The 12613-nt window shown below is 42.7% G+C and overlaps 1 protein-coding gene across 3 annotated transcripts; it reads right to left on the bottom strand.

The window, feature by feature from the left end:
- Positions 1–540: 540 nt before the first annotated feature.
- On the bottom strand, positions 541–8530 carry LOC123092532 (protein SIEL). Of its 3 annotated transcripts, XM_044514333.1 has the most exons (10): positions 8157–8530; positions 7914–7956; positions 6750–7063; positions 6564–6644; positions 5877–6110; positions 5604–5795; positions 5343–5483; positions 4992–5078; positions 2030–2478; positions 541–1934 (listed from the first exon to the last, which is right to left on the bottom strand). In XM_044514333.1, the coding sequence occupies exons 3-10, from the start codon at positions 7041–7043 to the stop codon at positions 1007–1009; spliced, it is 2406 nt and encodes an 801-aa protein (XP_044370268.1). In that variant the 5' UTR covers positions 7044–7063; positions 7914–7956; positions 8157–8530; the 3' UTR covers positions 541–1006. The 3 variants fall into 3 exon arrangements, with proteins under 3 accessions (XP_044370268.1, XP_044370267.1, XP_044370269.1); XM_044514332.1 differs by lacking the exon at positions 7914–7956; XM_044514334.1 differs by lacking the exons at positions 7914–7956; positions 8157–8530 and having other exon boundaries at positions 6769–7038.
- Positions 8531–12613: the final 4083 nt, after the last annotated feature.

Below are 12613 nucleotides of genomic sequence, written 5' to 3'. Positions count from 1 at the left end.
TCCTACTCATCTCTACTCCCTCCGTTCCTAAATATTTGTCTTTCTAGGCATTTCAAATGGACACAATATATGGATGTATGTAGGCATATTTTAAAGTGTAGCTTCACTCATTTTGCTTCGTATGTAGTCACTTGTTGAAATCTCTACAAAGACAAATATTTGGGAACGGAGGGAGTAATGGCCAAGCATGCATGCACTGTAATTAATCCAAATTAATGCATGAGTTTAATTGAAATAGTTTTGTAAAGTACGAGATACATTCCTCCACTCACAAAATGCCTTGGTTGATGAGATTTAAAATTTGAGCCCCATAAACCGAAAGGGGTGGAGTATTTTGTATAAGAAGAAAAGAAGCCACAGCGAACGCAAGAAACAGACACCAGCGGTACTTTCGACAAACGTAAACACACAACAAACAAACAAAAAAAAGCCGCTGTCATGCGGCACAGCGTATGGTAAGTCCAAAGTTACACTAACGGCGAACCTGTCCCAGGCGCAGAACACACATTAGACACACAAATCATACATGCACAAGGAACATTGGCCTCCGCAACCTCTAATTCAGCAGCCTCATAAAATTCACAGGATTTTCAATTCTTCAGTCATATGCCGACCCTTTACATATACATACGGCGCAAATTTAACATACACTAGCAACAGCAACACATCTTAGTGGTCGGGTAACTGCTTTGTTCCTGCTTACCGCTACCAAAATATCAGCGCAGCCGAATTCTTTACCCAGAGTTCTTGCTAGTACTATATCGGCTATGAGATAACATTTCTTCTGGTCACATGCCATAGAAAAATTCTCAATTCTTAAAGAAAACAACTAATCAGAGTTTGATCTGATACTACAGTGACACAACTAATCATATGAAACTCCTCATTAGTCACTACTGGTATCTTAACTCCTTTCGCATATTACTTGATCCCAGTTGATGTTAGAACACAATGGTGCAGTCGATCAAAGCGGGCATGCTGAAGAACTTGGTGCACATGACCACTATCATTTCAACCATTGCCTTTGCTCGGTATCAGCACTAACAAAGTAGACATCCAATTCATCACATAGTTGGACTACACAATCTCTTGGTCCTCCATGTCGTTCCTGGTGAGTGCCGATACTTCCAAATGGGCATTCAATTACCAAGCATGCCCTCAGAACAAATGAACATGCCATTGGGGTAGCATAGAAAGGAATGACTCTGGAGCAGCTCTTCATCTTATCATTGCCCTCAAAACACGACAAGTCTAAGAAGACATGTTGGACGGACTGACCAGCAACCATGCGGAGCCATATTCTATCATGACTAGAGGTATTGCACAGAGACATGTCAAAGGTCACCCCCACGGGTAATCCATAAACATATGATAACGGATTTTCAGAATCTGTATCCCGGACTTGCAGCACAGCAGTTGTAGCATTAAGCATTTCAAAATCTCTTGCTGGTTTTAGATCAAAGATTTCAAGAAAGGTGCAAATGTTGACAATAGGAGTGCCGTCGATAAAGTTACCATCAAACACTTTCTTAACTTCTTTGCTGAAGTCGGAAAGCTCATAGGATCCATCGGCACACAGACCATCAATGTGATTAATTATCCAATGCAACTTATCTAGCACTAATTTTGAACATGTTCCAAACTCGGACAGTCTACATAAGATAGCTAACAAAGCAAACTCCAAGACTTGAACCTCCAGTTCTCTATTCAATCCAGCATAACAACATTTCATCCTTCTCACAGATGTATCCAACTTCTCAAGCAAAATATCAAGTGATGTGGGGCCAAAAGCATGAGAATCATCCAACTGAATGAACCACCATATTTCAACAATGAGCTGTACTGCATCAAGATAGTCGCATACAAAGCTCAACACCGCACTAGTTGATCCAGAAGAATTTACAGCTAAGCTATTGACTTCTTCTTTGCATGTTCTACAATAAAGATAATCAAAAGAAGTTGAAGTAATCACAAACAATAGCATGAAAGATTGGTTGCATGGGAAAGAACGGAATATGGTAAGTCATACCTCAGAGTACTTTGAACTTCTCCTATACTGTACGGCTTTATCACAACCCAGGCTCCTTTAACTGTTTCTAATATGAGCCGTGACGATTGCATTATCACGACTTCATCTGAGTACTTGCTTGTTTTTCCAGTCGTTTCTACCTGTGCATGAGTTCCTCCCACAGTTTCAACACTGAAACATTCATAATCTCCACCTTCTGCAGACACTAACTTCTTTTCCCAGAACTGCATTCCAACTTGACGATACAAGTAGGATAAGAGTGAATCCTGTTCATCTTCGGCTAGTGCACACGAGATCATCCCAAATAGGGGAATTGCATGTGAAAATATAACTGTGGGTATATCCAGTTTTTTGTCTTTATCATCATAAGCAGCCGAGACAGAAACCATTAACAATGCTTTAATTCTAGGTTTATCCAAGATCAGCTCTCCATCAGATGCCATACTGATCTATGTCATAGATAATATAGCATTAAGGGATATAACAGAACTTCATAAAAAATCCAAAAGAAATGTTACTATACTCAATGTAGCAAATGAAGATATTACTCTACCTACGCATAAAAACAAGTCCGAAGTCCTTGTATGTTGAGAATAACAAAAAGCTAAAGTGAGAAAATATGGTTGGTCAGTGGAATTAATATTCAAATTCTTTTCACCACATTGTTTGCTTATGCTCATTCCTAGTTGGGCCTAAGGAGGATAAGCTGGAACTTAAATATATAAAGCTGATTTAAATATGTTAAAAGTTATTCGCAAACCAAGTGTGTGTGCATGGCATGCTGCTAGGTGTTCTTTTTTGCTATTGGATCTAAAGAGAAGTGAGACTGTACCTCACATACTGAACACACCATCTCAGGTCATAATACCCCCAAAGAGAAAGGAAATTACGTGTGCCAGAAATTATTCAATGATAATGCAGTTGAGAAAGACACATCATGTTAATCTGCAAACTGCTGTCAGCATTTCTTTGAATCGGTAAGATCCCTAAACTAGTAGTGTTGTGATGCATCCTCTGTTCATCTGATTTGGCTCGCACTTCACATTGATTTGGGGCAGTTTGAGCAAAGAATAATGTAGGCATGTTCCTCACTGACAACCCTGCCTATTGTTTTAATATATTGTAGGCAATGTGATATCTAGACAGACAAACCATTATGATGTGCAAAAGGTGTATGAGGCTATGAGCAAGCAGCGGCGTTTTTCTCCTTACTTGATAGACTTGGCTATTCACATTCCTACAACTATTACTTTTTCTCATCCAGTTGGTAGAGATACAGAAGACCTATAAAATGAGTTACCATCATGGCTTATACTTAGTACGTGACCATATCCTCGCAAATTTTTGTTTCTTGGCCTTGATGTAAAACTGTAAAAAGTGGCGGGTCAGCCCATGCCCGGCTCAGCTAAAGAGATATTTGGAAAAAGACGACAACCCAAATAAAGAAGATACAATGTTGGAGAAATGGAACACTCTGGTGCACTCTTGAGGAAGGTTTTAAGGGAAGTCAAACAAGAGGAACTATGCTGCTCGCTGCAACAGTATCAAATATCAACCTTCTGAATGCTGAAAGACAATGTCTCTTTGACAGCAAGGGGGCCTTTGAGGGGAGGAAGCCTAAGGCTTTGATCTGATGTATTCCACTATTCTCGGAATTTTTTTAGTTGTTTCCATGCTAAACTGTAAGCACCTCTCGTTGTAGAACTCAAGTCTCAGCTCCAATGATATTTTATCATCTAACGAAAGGAATCTCAGCTGGTGCGATGCCTGCTATACTGTCTACTATGATCTCTATTTTACAAAATAAATGAGCTACCAGGACCGCTCAAACAATCTGCTAACAATGGTCACATGGCAACGCGGCCACAAATAATCTGACAGAGTGCGTCAAGCCGTGCCTTGGGTATTCTCAAAATCCAAATTTTGGAAAAAACACGTACCATATTGTGGTCTCAGACTGTGGTTTTAGTCTTACATTGACAGCAGAAAGTCAAAAAATGGGAATACATTCTCAAATGAGGGAGTATACTTCTTTCCCTCACGAAACCTAGAAAAACAAATGGTAACTTATGATAAACTATGTGTAGTCTTCTAAATGTTGTAGACAAGTGTTAGATATCAGCAAACAACTGTAATGACATTATATATTTTCTGGTCTATAAAAACCTGCGGTAACTCAAATTTGTACTCGCCAAACAATGTTATAGATTTTTCTCCTTATTTGTTTTATTGACTTGCACTTTGTTGATTGTTGCCATCTCAGCTGGAGGGGTAACGCTTCACGCACCAGACGGTTCACCCAAAAGTCCGAACTAATTGAGAAGGTTGGGCAAACCAGGTATACTTAAACAGGAGGTACCATCTTTTGTCACAGGTTTGGGCATCATCGAGTGGCCGATCCCATGCACTATCAAGCAACCAAACTTTGATGTTCATATCAGTACGAAGTCCACATAATCAGGTGTATCTTATAGGATAGGTATTACACAGGGCTTCAAACATTTGGCTCACGTGGATAATGTATATTAATATGATCTTCTAAATATATATATATATTAAATATGCTCTTTGCCTTCCAGATTCAGTTGTCCTAAATCAAACTGTAAATATGCAACACATCCTTAAAGTATTACTTGGCTAAAAAAGAAATCTACAGTTGGGGTTGAGTAGACTTCATCGTTACAAATTACTTAGCAGCCTGCAAATATAGATGCATTCATTGTTATTTATTTAAGGTTGATAGCTTGCAATATTCTCAAATTCCATACGACTGACAGAAAATAAGAACATGGGTACACACTACCGAACTTGAGATGGTACCTCCTTTCTAGTATATACCGAACTTGAAAGAACCGCGCAAACAGAAAGAATCAGTGCAGCAGCAATACTGAAAGTGAAAACATACATTTTATATAGAACATTAGCATGTAGATAAAATTGGAAGTAAGCAATGGAGAAACACCTCTTTGGCTAAATGTTTGGCTATATTGGCTGAAAAGCTCCCATGATTCTTGCCAATGGAAAACAGAACGTCATATATATCTTGATCCTGCATATAATAAATACGGTCGCAACATAGAAGAAAAGAGTCAGTTACCACAAAATTGAAGTCATAGGCTCAAAGCCTCAAATAATTATAGAGTAAGCAATATTCTATACGCTGAATGAAACTCAAATTAACATTTAGCAGGATAATTGAGGCTTTGTGTTACATTGACTACACAAATAATTCATCTAGAAAATGTTCAAGCAAAGATCAGAATAGCAAGGGAGAGATAATTGTGAGCATGGTGATTGTTCTGCACTAACATACCTCCGGATTTTTCTCCAGACCTGCAATCAGACCATCAAGTGCAGATTTAAACATTTGAAGTTTAGGCAGATTCACTGACCCTAGGATCTTGCGTGCTGCATTTCGAACTACGATGTTGGCATCCATCAATATGCCAAGGAACTGCAAAAGCAACAGGAGGCATAAGATTACCAAATTTAGCATCTAGCACAGTTAACTACAAATAAAGAACCAATTCATACATCTAGCTTACACAAGATACATTATATTGATAATTAGTACCATGTGCATGTGCTTCTCCTGCATGCTCAAACATCCATATGTTGCCATATCAAACAGTGTCTGCAAAGTTTGCAGTCTAACTGCTTCTGTATCATCATTCATCATGTCCATCAACAAGTCCAAGGCCTTCTGTGCATATTGGTTTGAAAGCTTTGCAAGAGCTCCCAGCGTTTTACATGCAACTGTTCGGACCTGTAGGGAGAACATATAGAACAATAAACAAAAGACACGGGACGTTAAGGGGAATTATGTGGTATAAGAGAATGACCTGACCTGATAGAATTCATCTTCAACCCCATGTGCAAATATGCCAGCAGCACAGGGGAATGATAATTTAGGTGGTAGTTTTTTCCCTTTGACGCTAGAGGCACTCCCGGTGTCAGTTTTTATGATCTTCTTAGACAGCGACTGAAGCAAAACACCTCCAGATACTCTCTGCATTTTGGCAAGTGAGTTGAATGCTTCAATTCTTACTTCTGTACACATGTCCCTAGCCATGGAGCTCAGCTGAATAGAGAAGTCCAAAGGGGAAACAAAGCAGTTATCATTACAGTGGTCAGTGGAGTAAAACTTGCAAGTTACAAATATTAAATGCACACAAGCATGATTAGATGCATCCTTCTTATTGTGTGCATCACAAACTGCATGTTTCAGTAGTAAATCTCATTTGCCATTAGTAGTTTCACCTTGTCAAAAGGATTTCTGGTGCTAAGAACAGAAAGGTAAATTGCCGAAAATACAGGTCGTTTAAGTAAAAAACAAGAACATCGCTCCCAGTATCAGTTATGGGCATGTCGTATAACTATTCATTCCAAACTTTAGTAGCCTGGAATTGACATATAGAAACAGAAGTATTAGGCTAAATAAAAATGTCGGTATCACATTAACATTAGGCCCACACTCAGCTAGTTAATCCTACCGTTCATGAACACCAAATCCAGCGCGAAGTGCAAACCATACCTGTAGGAAAACCTGGTCCATTTGGTCACCATCACCACCCAACTCCTCTCTCATGGCAAACTTCTCCGCACAAAGGCCAATCTATCCACCGAAGACAGGAGATCTCCTCAATTCCTCGTATGTAACTCTCAAAGCATACAGTAGCACAAAAGAAAACATAAGTACCCATAAATGACAAAATCTCACCAATCGTACAGCGGCCAACCTGATACCCTCGTCCTCGTCCCTCAGCAATTTCTCCGCGCAAGCGTAGCAGCACTCCACAACCCCGCCGCCGGCATTCACCTTCTTGAGGATCGCAGCGAGGCCGCTGAGCGCCTCCGCCCGTGCCAATGGGTAGAGTCCGCTGGCCATCGAGACTAGTGCTCGGATCTCCACCTCAGGGACAGCGCCTGAGCTACTGGATGCGTGCGGCCCCATAAACCGAGCCCTCTTGGCGACAGACGGGCCGGGTTCAGAAGCGGCGAGGCCCTCGTCCATGAGATTCACGGCCCCATAAGCTTGGAAAGAATTTTGCAAAACCCATATAAGTATATTTCTTACAAACTAAAACTAATAATCTCTAGCAAATTAAAATTAGAACTGCATGCTGGTCGCATATTTACTGTATGATTAAATTTTCAGGTCTTTGTAACTGTTATTCTGATATCAGCACAGAGACCTGAAAGGAAGTATCAATTTCCATATAGCTGAGAATTTAAAAATTAAATAGCAACAATGCAGCTGTATGGATTGAACTCCTCCTCAAAGTATATATGCATTTAGATTTAGTTACACATGTTCATTCCAGCTAACTTTCATCCAGATTGCTTAGGACGTTGTTATCCAAACAGCTGATGGAAAGAATTTAGCGCAATACTACAAAACACAGGAGCTAGCATAGAGTTTTTTAAGGGGCATATCTATGTTTTCTTCTCAACGGTAGTGGCCGCCTAACTTACTTTACAAAATGGGACAAGGATAATGGAAGGATGGCCTTGTGCCCTTTATTCATGGAATGGTACTGATCAATACTCATCTGCTGCATAAGTTTCTTCATGGTTTTTTAGACTATAATCCTGACATTTTTTTGCCTTCCTAAATCCTAATCCTGTAGGGGCATTGCTGTCTGCTACATGGCCTAAATGAGCATAGGCCTTGTCAACGGCGTAGCCAGGATTGGCTGACGCCCCGGGCCAACAATGAAGGGCCAAAAAAATTCTCAAAAACTACCCCAGTTTTAAGGCATACAAAAGCAACGCTCATTTGCAACTGATAAAAATCTGAACACAATATTTAACAGTGCTTCATCTGATAATGTAACACATAACAGAAGACAATATAAAGGATAAATAATACAATAGAGGGTACCAAATCAACGAGTTGCCCTAGTTCTTTTGTTCATCTTATCTTCCTGTAAATTGCAACAAAAATTAGGAAAACAGTTTCTACTGCAACAATTAAGCAATCAAGCCATCAAGGTGTATTTTGAAGCATCAATTTGAATGGAGCTAATTGATGCATTAACTCAGAGAGCAAAATATTCAAAAGACCTGCTGTGTGCTTTGTCAAAGGAAGTAACGATTTGGGAGTAGGCAGAGGACAGAAGAGTACCTGGCTGGCTGAACGGTGGCGGGAGGCCGGAGGCGTGGCGAGGTCGCCGGGCGGCCGGATGGTGGCGGGAGGTCGGAGGCGGGGCGTCGCTGGACGGGAGGCGGGGCGTTGGACGGGAGGCGGGGCGTCGCTGGACGAGAGGCGGGGCGAGGTCGCGCACGAGCAGCGGAGTGCAGCAGGTGAAGCCGTGCGAGCGGGGTCGCCGCCTCGCTGGATGAGCAGATGGACTGGACGGGGTTAGACGGGGCGCCGGATTTGACGAGCGGCGGCCGGTGGCTCGCTGCCTGGCTCGATGCGTAGGGTTCCTCTATCGTCTCTGCCTCTCTGGTGAACTGGTCGATAGGGCCAGAGGGGCAGGTGCCGGGCTGAGCCGCGCCAACGCCCCGGGCCACTTTTGAAATTCTAAAAGATATAGGCTAAAAAATTTCCCACGCCCCGGGCCATGGCCCTGATAGCCTGGGCCCAGCTACGCCTTTGGGCCTTGTGATTACTGAGATCAACCATATTTTTTAGAATCAAAAGCATATAAGATCACCAGTTCGTCGGTGTATTAGCAAAGGACCTACCAGCGGTGGTGGAACTGGACTGCCGCGGCGCCGGTGGTGGTGCCCCTTGTGCCTTCTCCATGCGAGAACGGTCGACAACGGAGGGGTGGGCCGGGAGGGGGCGGGCAGAACCTGGCGGTAGGCGGCGTAGAGGAGCAGGAGGCCGCGAGGAATGGGGCAGGGCCGCGGCGGCGGAGGGAAACTACGGGTGTGCTTTTTCTTAGGTGTGGGGGGGGGGGGCTGTAGAAGCCAGAGCCGCGCCAAAGGGCCTTTTCCTGGGCCGGCTCCACACAGAAATGGCCCAGAAGCCGCAGTTGCTATTTCGGGCTGGAGCTCCTCGCAGCCGGCTCCAACCTGGCCTTTTACCGTTTTACCCTCCTGCAAATCTCCATAATCTCTTTTTTTTGACATGAAATCTCCATAATCTCTACTATCTAAAAGAAACATAACGTTCCCTCTCCCCTCTTATGTCGTCCCACCTTTCGTCCGCCCCTCCACTTACGAGAGCCCCCGCTCCCACCGACTTTTCTTCCCCTTCCACCGATTTTTCTTCCCCTTCAACCGGTTTTTCCTCTGTTACTGAGTTTTTTTGTCTCACGTGAAAACCCAGCGTATCTCAAATATGGTAATAAATCAATTCATGTATGGTAAGGCCATAAACTCACGAAAATCTCAAATATGGCAATTATGGTAATAAGTCAACTCACGTATGCTAAGGTTATAAACACACGGAAACCAAATGATCAATCAATCTCTGCCATAGACTCACTGAATCTCTTATGTATAAGGCCATAAACTTTCTCTTCTATGGTAAAAAGGCAGCAGGCCATCAGCTTTGCACCGTCCTCATGAGCACAAGATCGCCGGAGCCACCACCACCACCGCTATGGACTAGGGCGAGAAGCAGACTGGCAGCCACAAGTAGTCACATCTGGGCACAACCACTCCAGCAATCACGGCGGGGCAAGGCGGGGCGACTCCGGCAACTTCGCAGGAGTCGCGATGTTCCACGGTGACAACGGTGGCAAGGACAAAAGCCTGCAACGGCTGTTCCACTCCAGATGGGTGTGACTAATATGTTGTCCTGGGTCTCTTTGACAAGTTTCTCCACAAAGCGTGAATGTCTCATCCTGTGATTCTCCAGCAACATTGAACAAAAAGAATGTGCTTCTCTTTGACTAACACATTGAACAAAAAGAATGTGCTTCTCCAGCAACTCTTTTTGACATGCCTTCAAGCTCTATAGCATCCAGGAATAAATTGACCCTAAGGAAGAAAAAACACTGAAATTTTATTGCATTAAGATGATAGGTTGATTTCAATGATGTGATGACTTATTTTAAATTAGGAGATGTGAACTCTAAATCATTTATTTGTTTTGTGTGGCAACTTGTGATAAATTGTGAGATGTGAACTCTGAATCATTTTTTTTGTGTGAAAAATTGCATTAATTCTAAGATGTGAACACAGAGTCATCTATTGAATGAGATATGACTCCTATCTAACAGGCAAAAAAATCGTTTAACTGATTGTCCATGTATTCCTGTTCAAGACAGAAACATTAGTAACTGATGCAGAACCTATGCTTACATGGGCTAATGGGATCTCTCAAAATTCTATGCACAAGTTCAGAGTAAGGGATCAGAGGAAAATGCTCAAAATGCACTGGTCAAACACTAAATCTCTCTCCTGTTGTAAGCTGCATGCTGCCTTGCGGAGGAATCGAGAGGAGCAAGGAAATACAGGGCACTTGGTCGCCGAGTGGGTGCCGTGTCACCGAGCATGAGCAGTAGAGGGAGCGGTCGTCAACCAAGCAGCAACATGAGCCCCCCGGGTGCAGAGGGAGGCACTGGGCCGTCGAGCAGCACCGGGAGCCGCCGGCCGTCGAGCAACAACAGGAGCCGTTGGACCGCCGAGCAGAAGTGGGAGCCACTGGGGTGGAGAGGAAGCCGCCGGGCAGTCGAGCTGTTGGGCAGCAGCGGGAACTGTCGGGCCTCTGAGCGGCAGCAGTAGCCGTCGGGCCGCTGAGCTGCAGCGCTGCTTCGTGTTCTTGTTGCATCAGTGTTAAGAGTAGAGAGCAGGACGAGCAGCAGGTTCAGTACGAACTACGAAGGGTCGAACCAGGTAGATTAGGCATAGAAATTGCAAAACTACCATAGGGGCACAAAGGTCATTCCACGTTGATTATTTGCATTAAATTAATTAAGAATCAATTAGAATACATATTAGAGCAAATGATCAAAAGATAAAAGAAAAATGGGGCAAATCATCTAATCCTAACTAAAGCAGGGAGAATCCAGTGGCCGTTCTGCATTTAATTGTTGTCCACAATCGTCCAATATTATCGTCACTGCTCATTTTATTTTCATGGAGCTATCGTACAACTTTTGGAAAAGTTAAATGTTAACCTTATTTTGGGAAAGTATTATCTTGCTAAAGGAATTTGATGTGGTAGCATGCATTAGTCTTCATTGAACTTGTACAAATCTTTAACCTCTAGAATATTTTTTCTGTTTTACTGTTTCTGCTTCTGAAATAATATGAGTCTATTGATCCTTGCCTTCTTTCTAATCACCAATTAGGATGCAATATAGGAAATCTTGAAATATCAAAACCTCCACCAACCACGCCTTGCCAAGACAAGCACATTGTGAAATATACCCCAACTACATGGTTGCGTGCTTGAAATTCCAGTGTGTGTGGGTGAGGGGGAAGTGGTTGAGTATGCGACCCGGATGTGCTATTGAGAATCGTATGGATAGATTGGACTAGGGAGGCTACTTGGAGTAGGGAGACGAAGAGGTGGAAATAGTGGTGAAAGAAGAAGAGTGTAATTGAGTGGTGAAACAATAGTCAACCATGGTGTCTGTTTTTTTTCGGGAGAACAATGTTGTCTGTTATGCATGAGTATCCTATAGATATACACGATTGATGTTATATCATTGGAATTTGTATAGTCCCGTTGCAACGCACGGGCAAATAGCTAGTACAACAATAATGCCACAAAACAGTTCGCCCATTGTTTCCTTCGTCCTCCCGAGTCGGCCCTCAGCCAAGGGTTCCTTTGACCCGGCCGCCACTGGCACGATCTCCGGCCACCGGAGTTCGCTCCCTCCTTTTAGCGGTGGAGTGTGTTGAATATATTAGCAAATTACTACGAGATTTAATTCGAATAAACAGTAAATAAATCGTGATGACAATAACATGAATTGAACTAATCATGCGGACTAGCAAAGTAGATGAATAGATCGAATCTAAGGCACATACTAGAAATAAGAATTCTAGTAGGATCTCAAACAAGGAGGACAGAATCACATACAGTGCAGCGAGAGCGGGACAACCTGCATTGATGTTGTCGCCCATGTCGTTGATGAAAAGGTTGCCGAGGTCGGGGAGGAAGTTGTCGTCGAAGCATGGTTCTTTCTGCCTGTTTGTGCCACTTAGTGGTTTTTGCCTAATTAATGCATGTGGTGCTTTCGACCCGTTTGCGGCCGATGGTATGTTTGGCCCGTCGTTCGTCAGTTGACAACTTTGGGTAATTTGTATTAAAAATATGTAAGTTATTGCATAATCTGGAAAACAAATATTTGGTGCCACATCTCAGAATCGCTCACATACATACATCTTGTATTTCATGCATGAACATCACAACATGTATGCTAACTGAATCACCATTTCAACGGGTATATTATTAAGGAAATTTGGCATTGCCTTGGGTTTCAGATAGCCGCTTTGTTTGTTGTCTCCGCTAGCTTATTTCTGGTCTCCTCAATCTCCTATTTTTGGCTTCGGTGACGAGTGCATATGATTGCTCTTTTTTCATCTTCAAGAGGTCAACTACATCTTGGAGGGCTTTCTGCTTTAGCAGGGCCATGAGAACATGAACACTTGTCGAATCCTACAGGCTTTGAT

The sequence above is a fragment of the Triticum aestivum genome, chromosome 4B, assembly GCF_018294505.1.
Source record: "Triticum aestivum cultivar Chinese Spring chromosome 4B, IWGSC CS RefSeq v2.1, whole genome shotgun sequence".
Taxonomy (NCBI): Eukaryota; Viridiplantae; Streptophyta; class Magnoliopsida; order Poales; family Poaceae; genus Triticum; species Triticum aestivum.
This window is presented reverse-complemented; position numbering and strand designations above follow the sequence as displayed.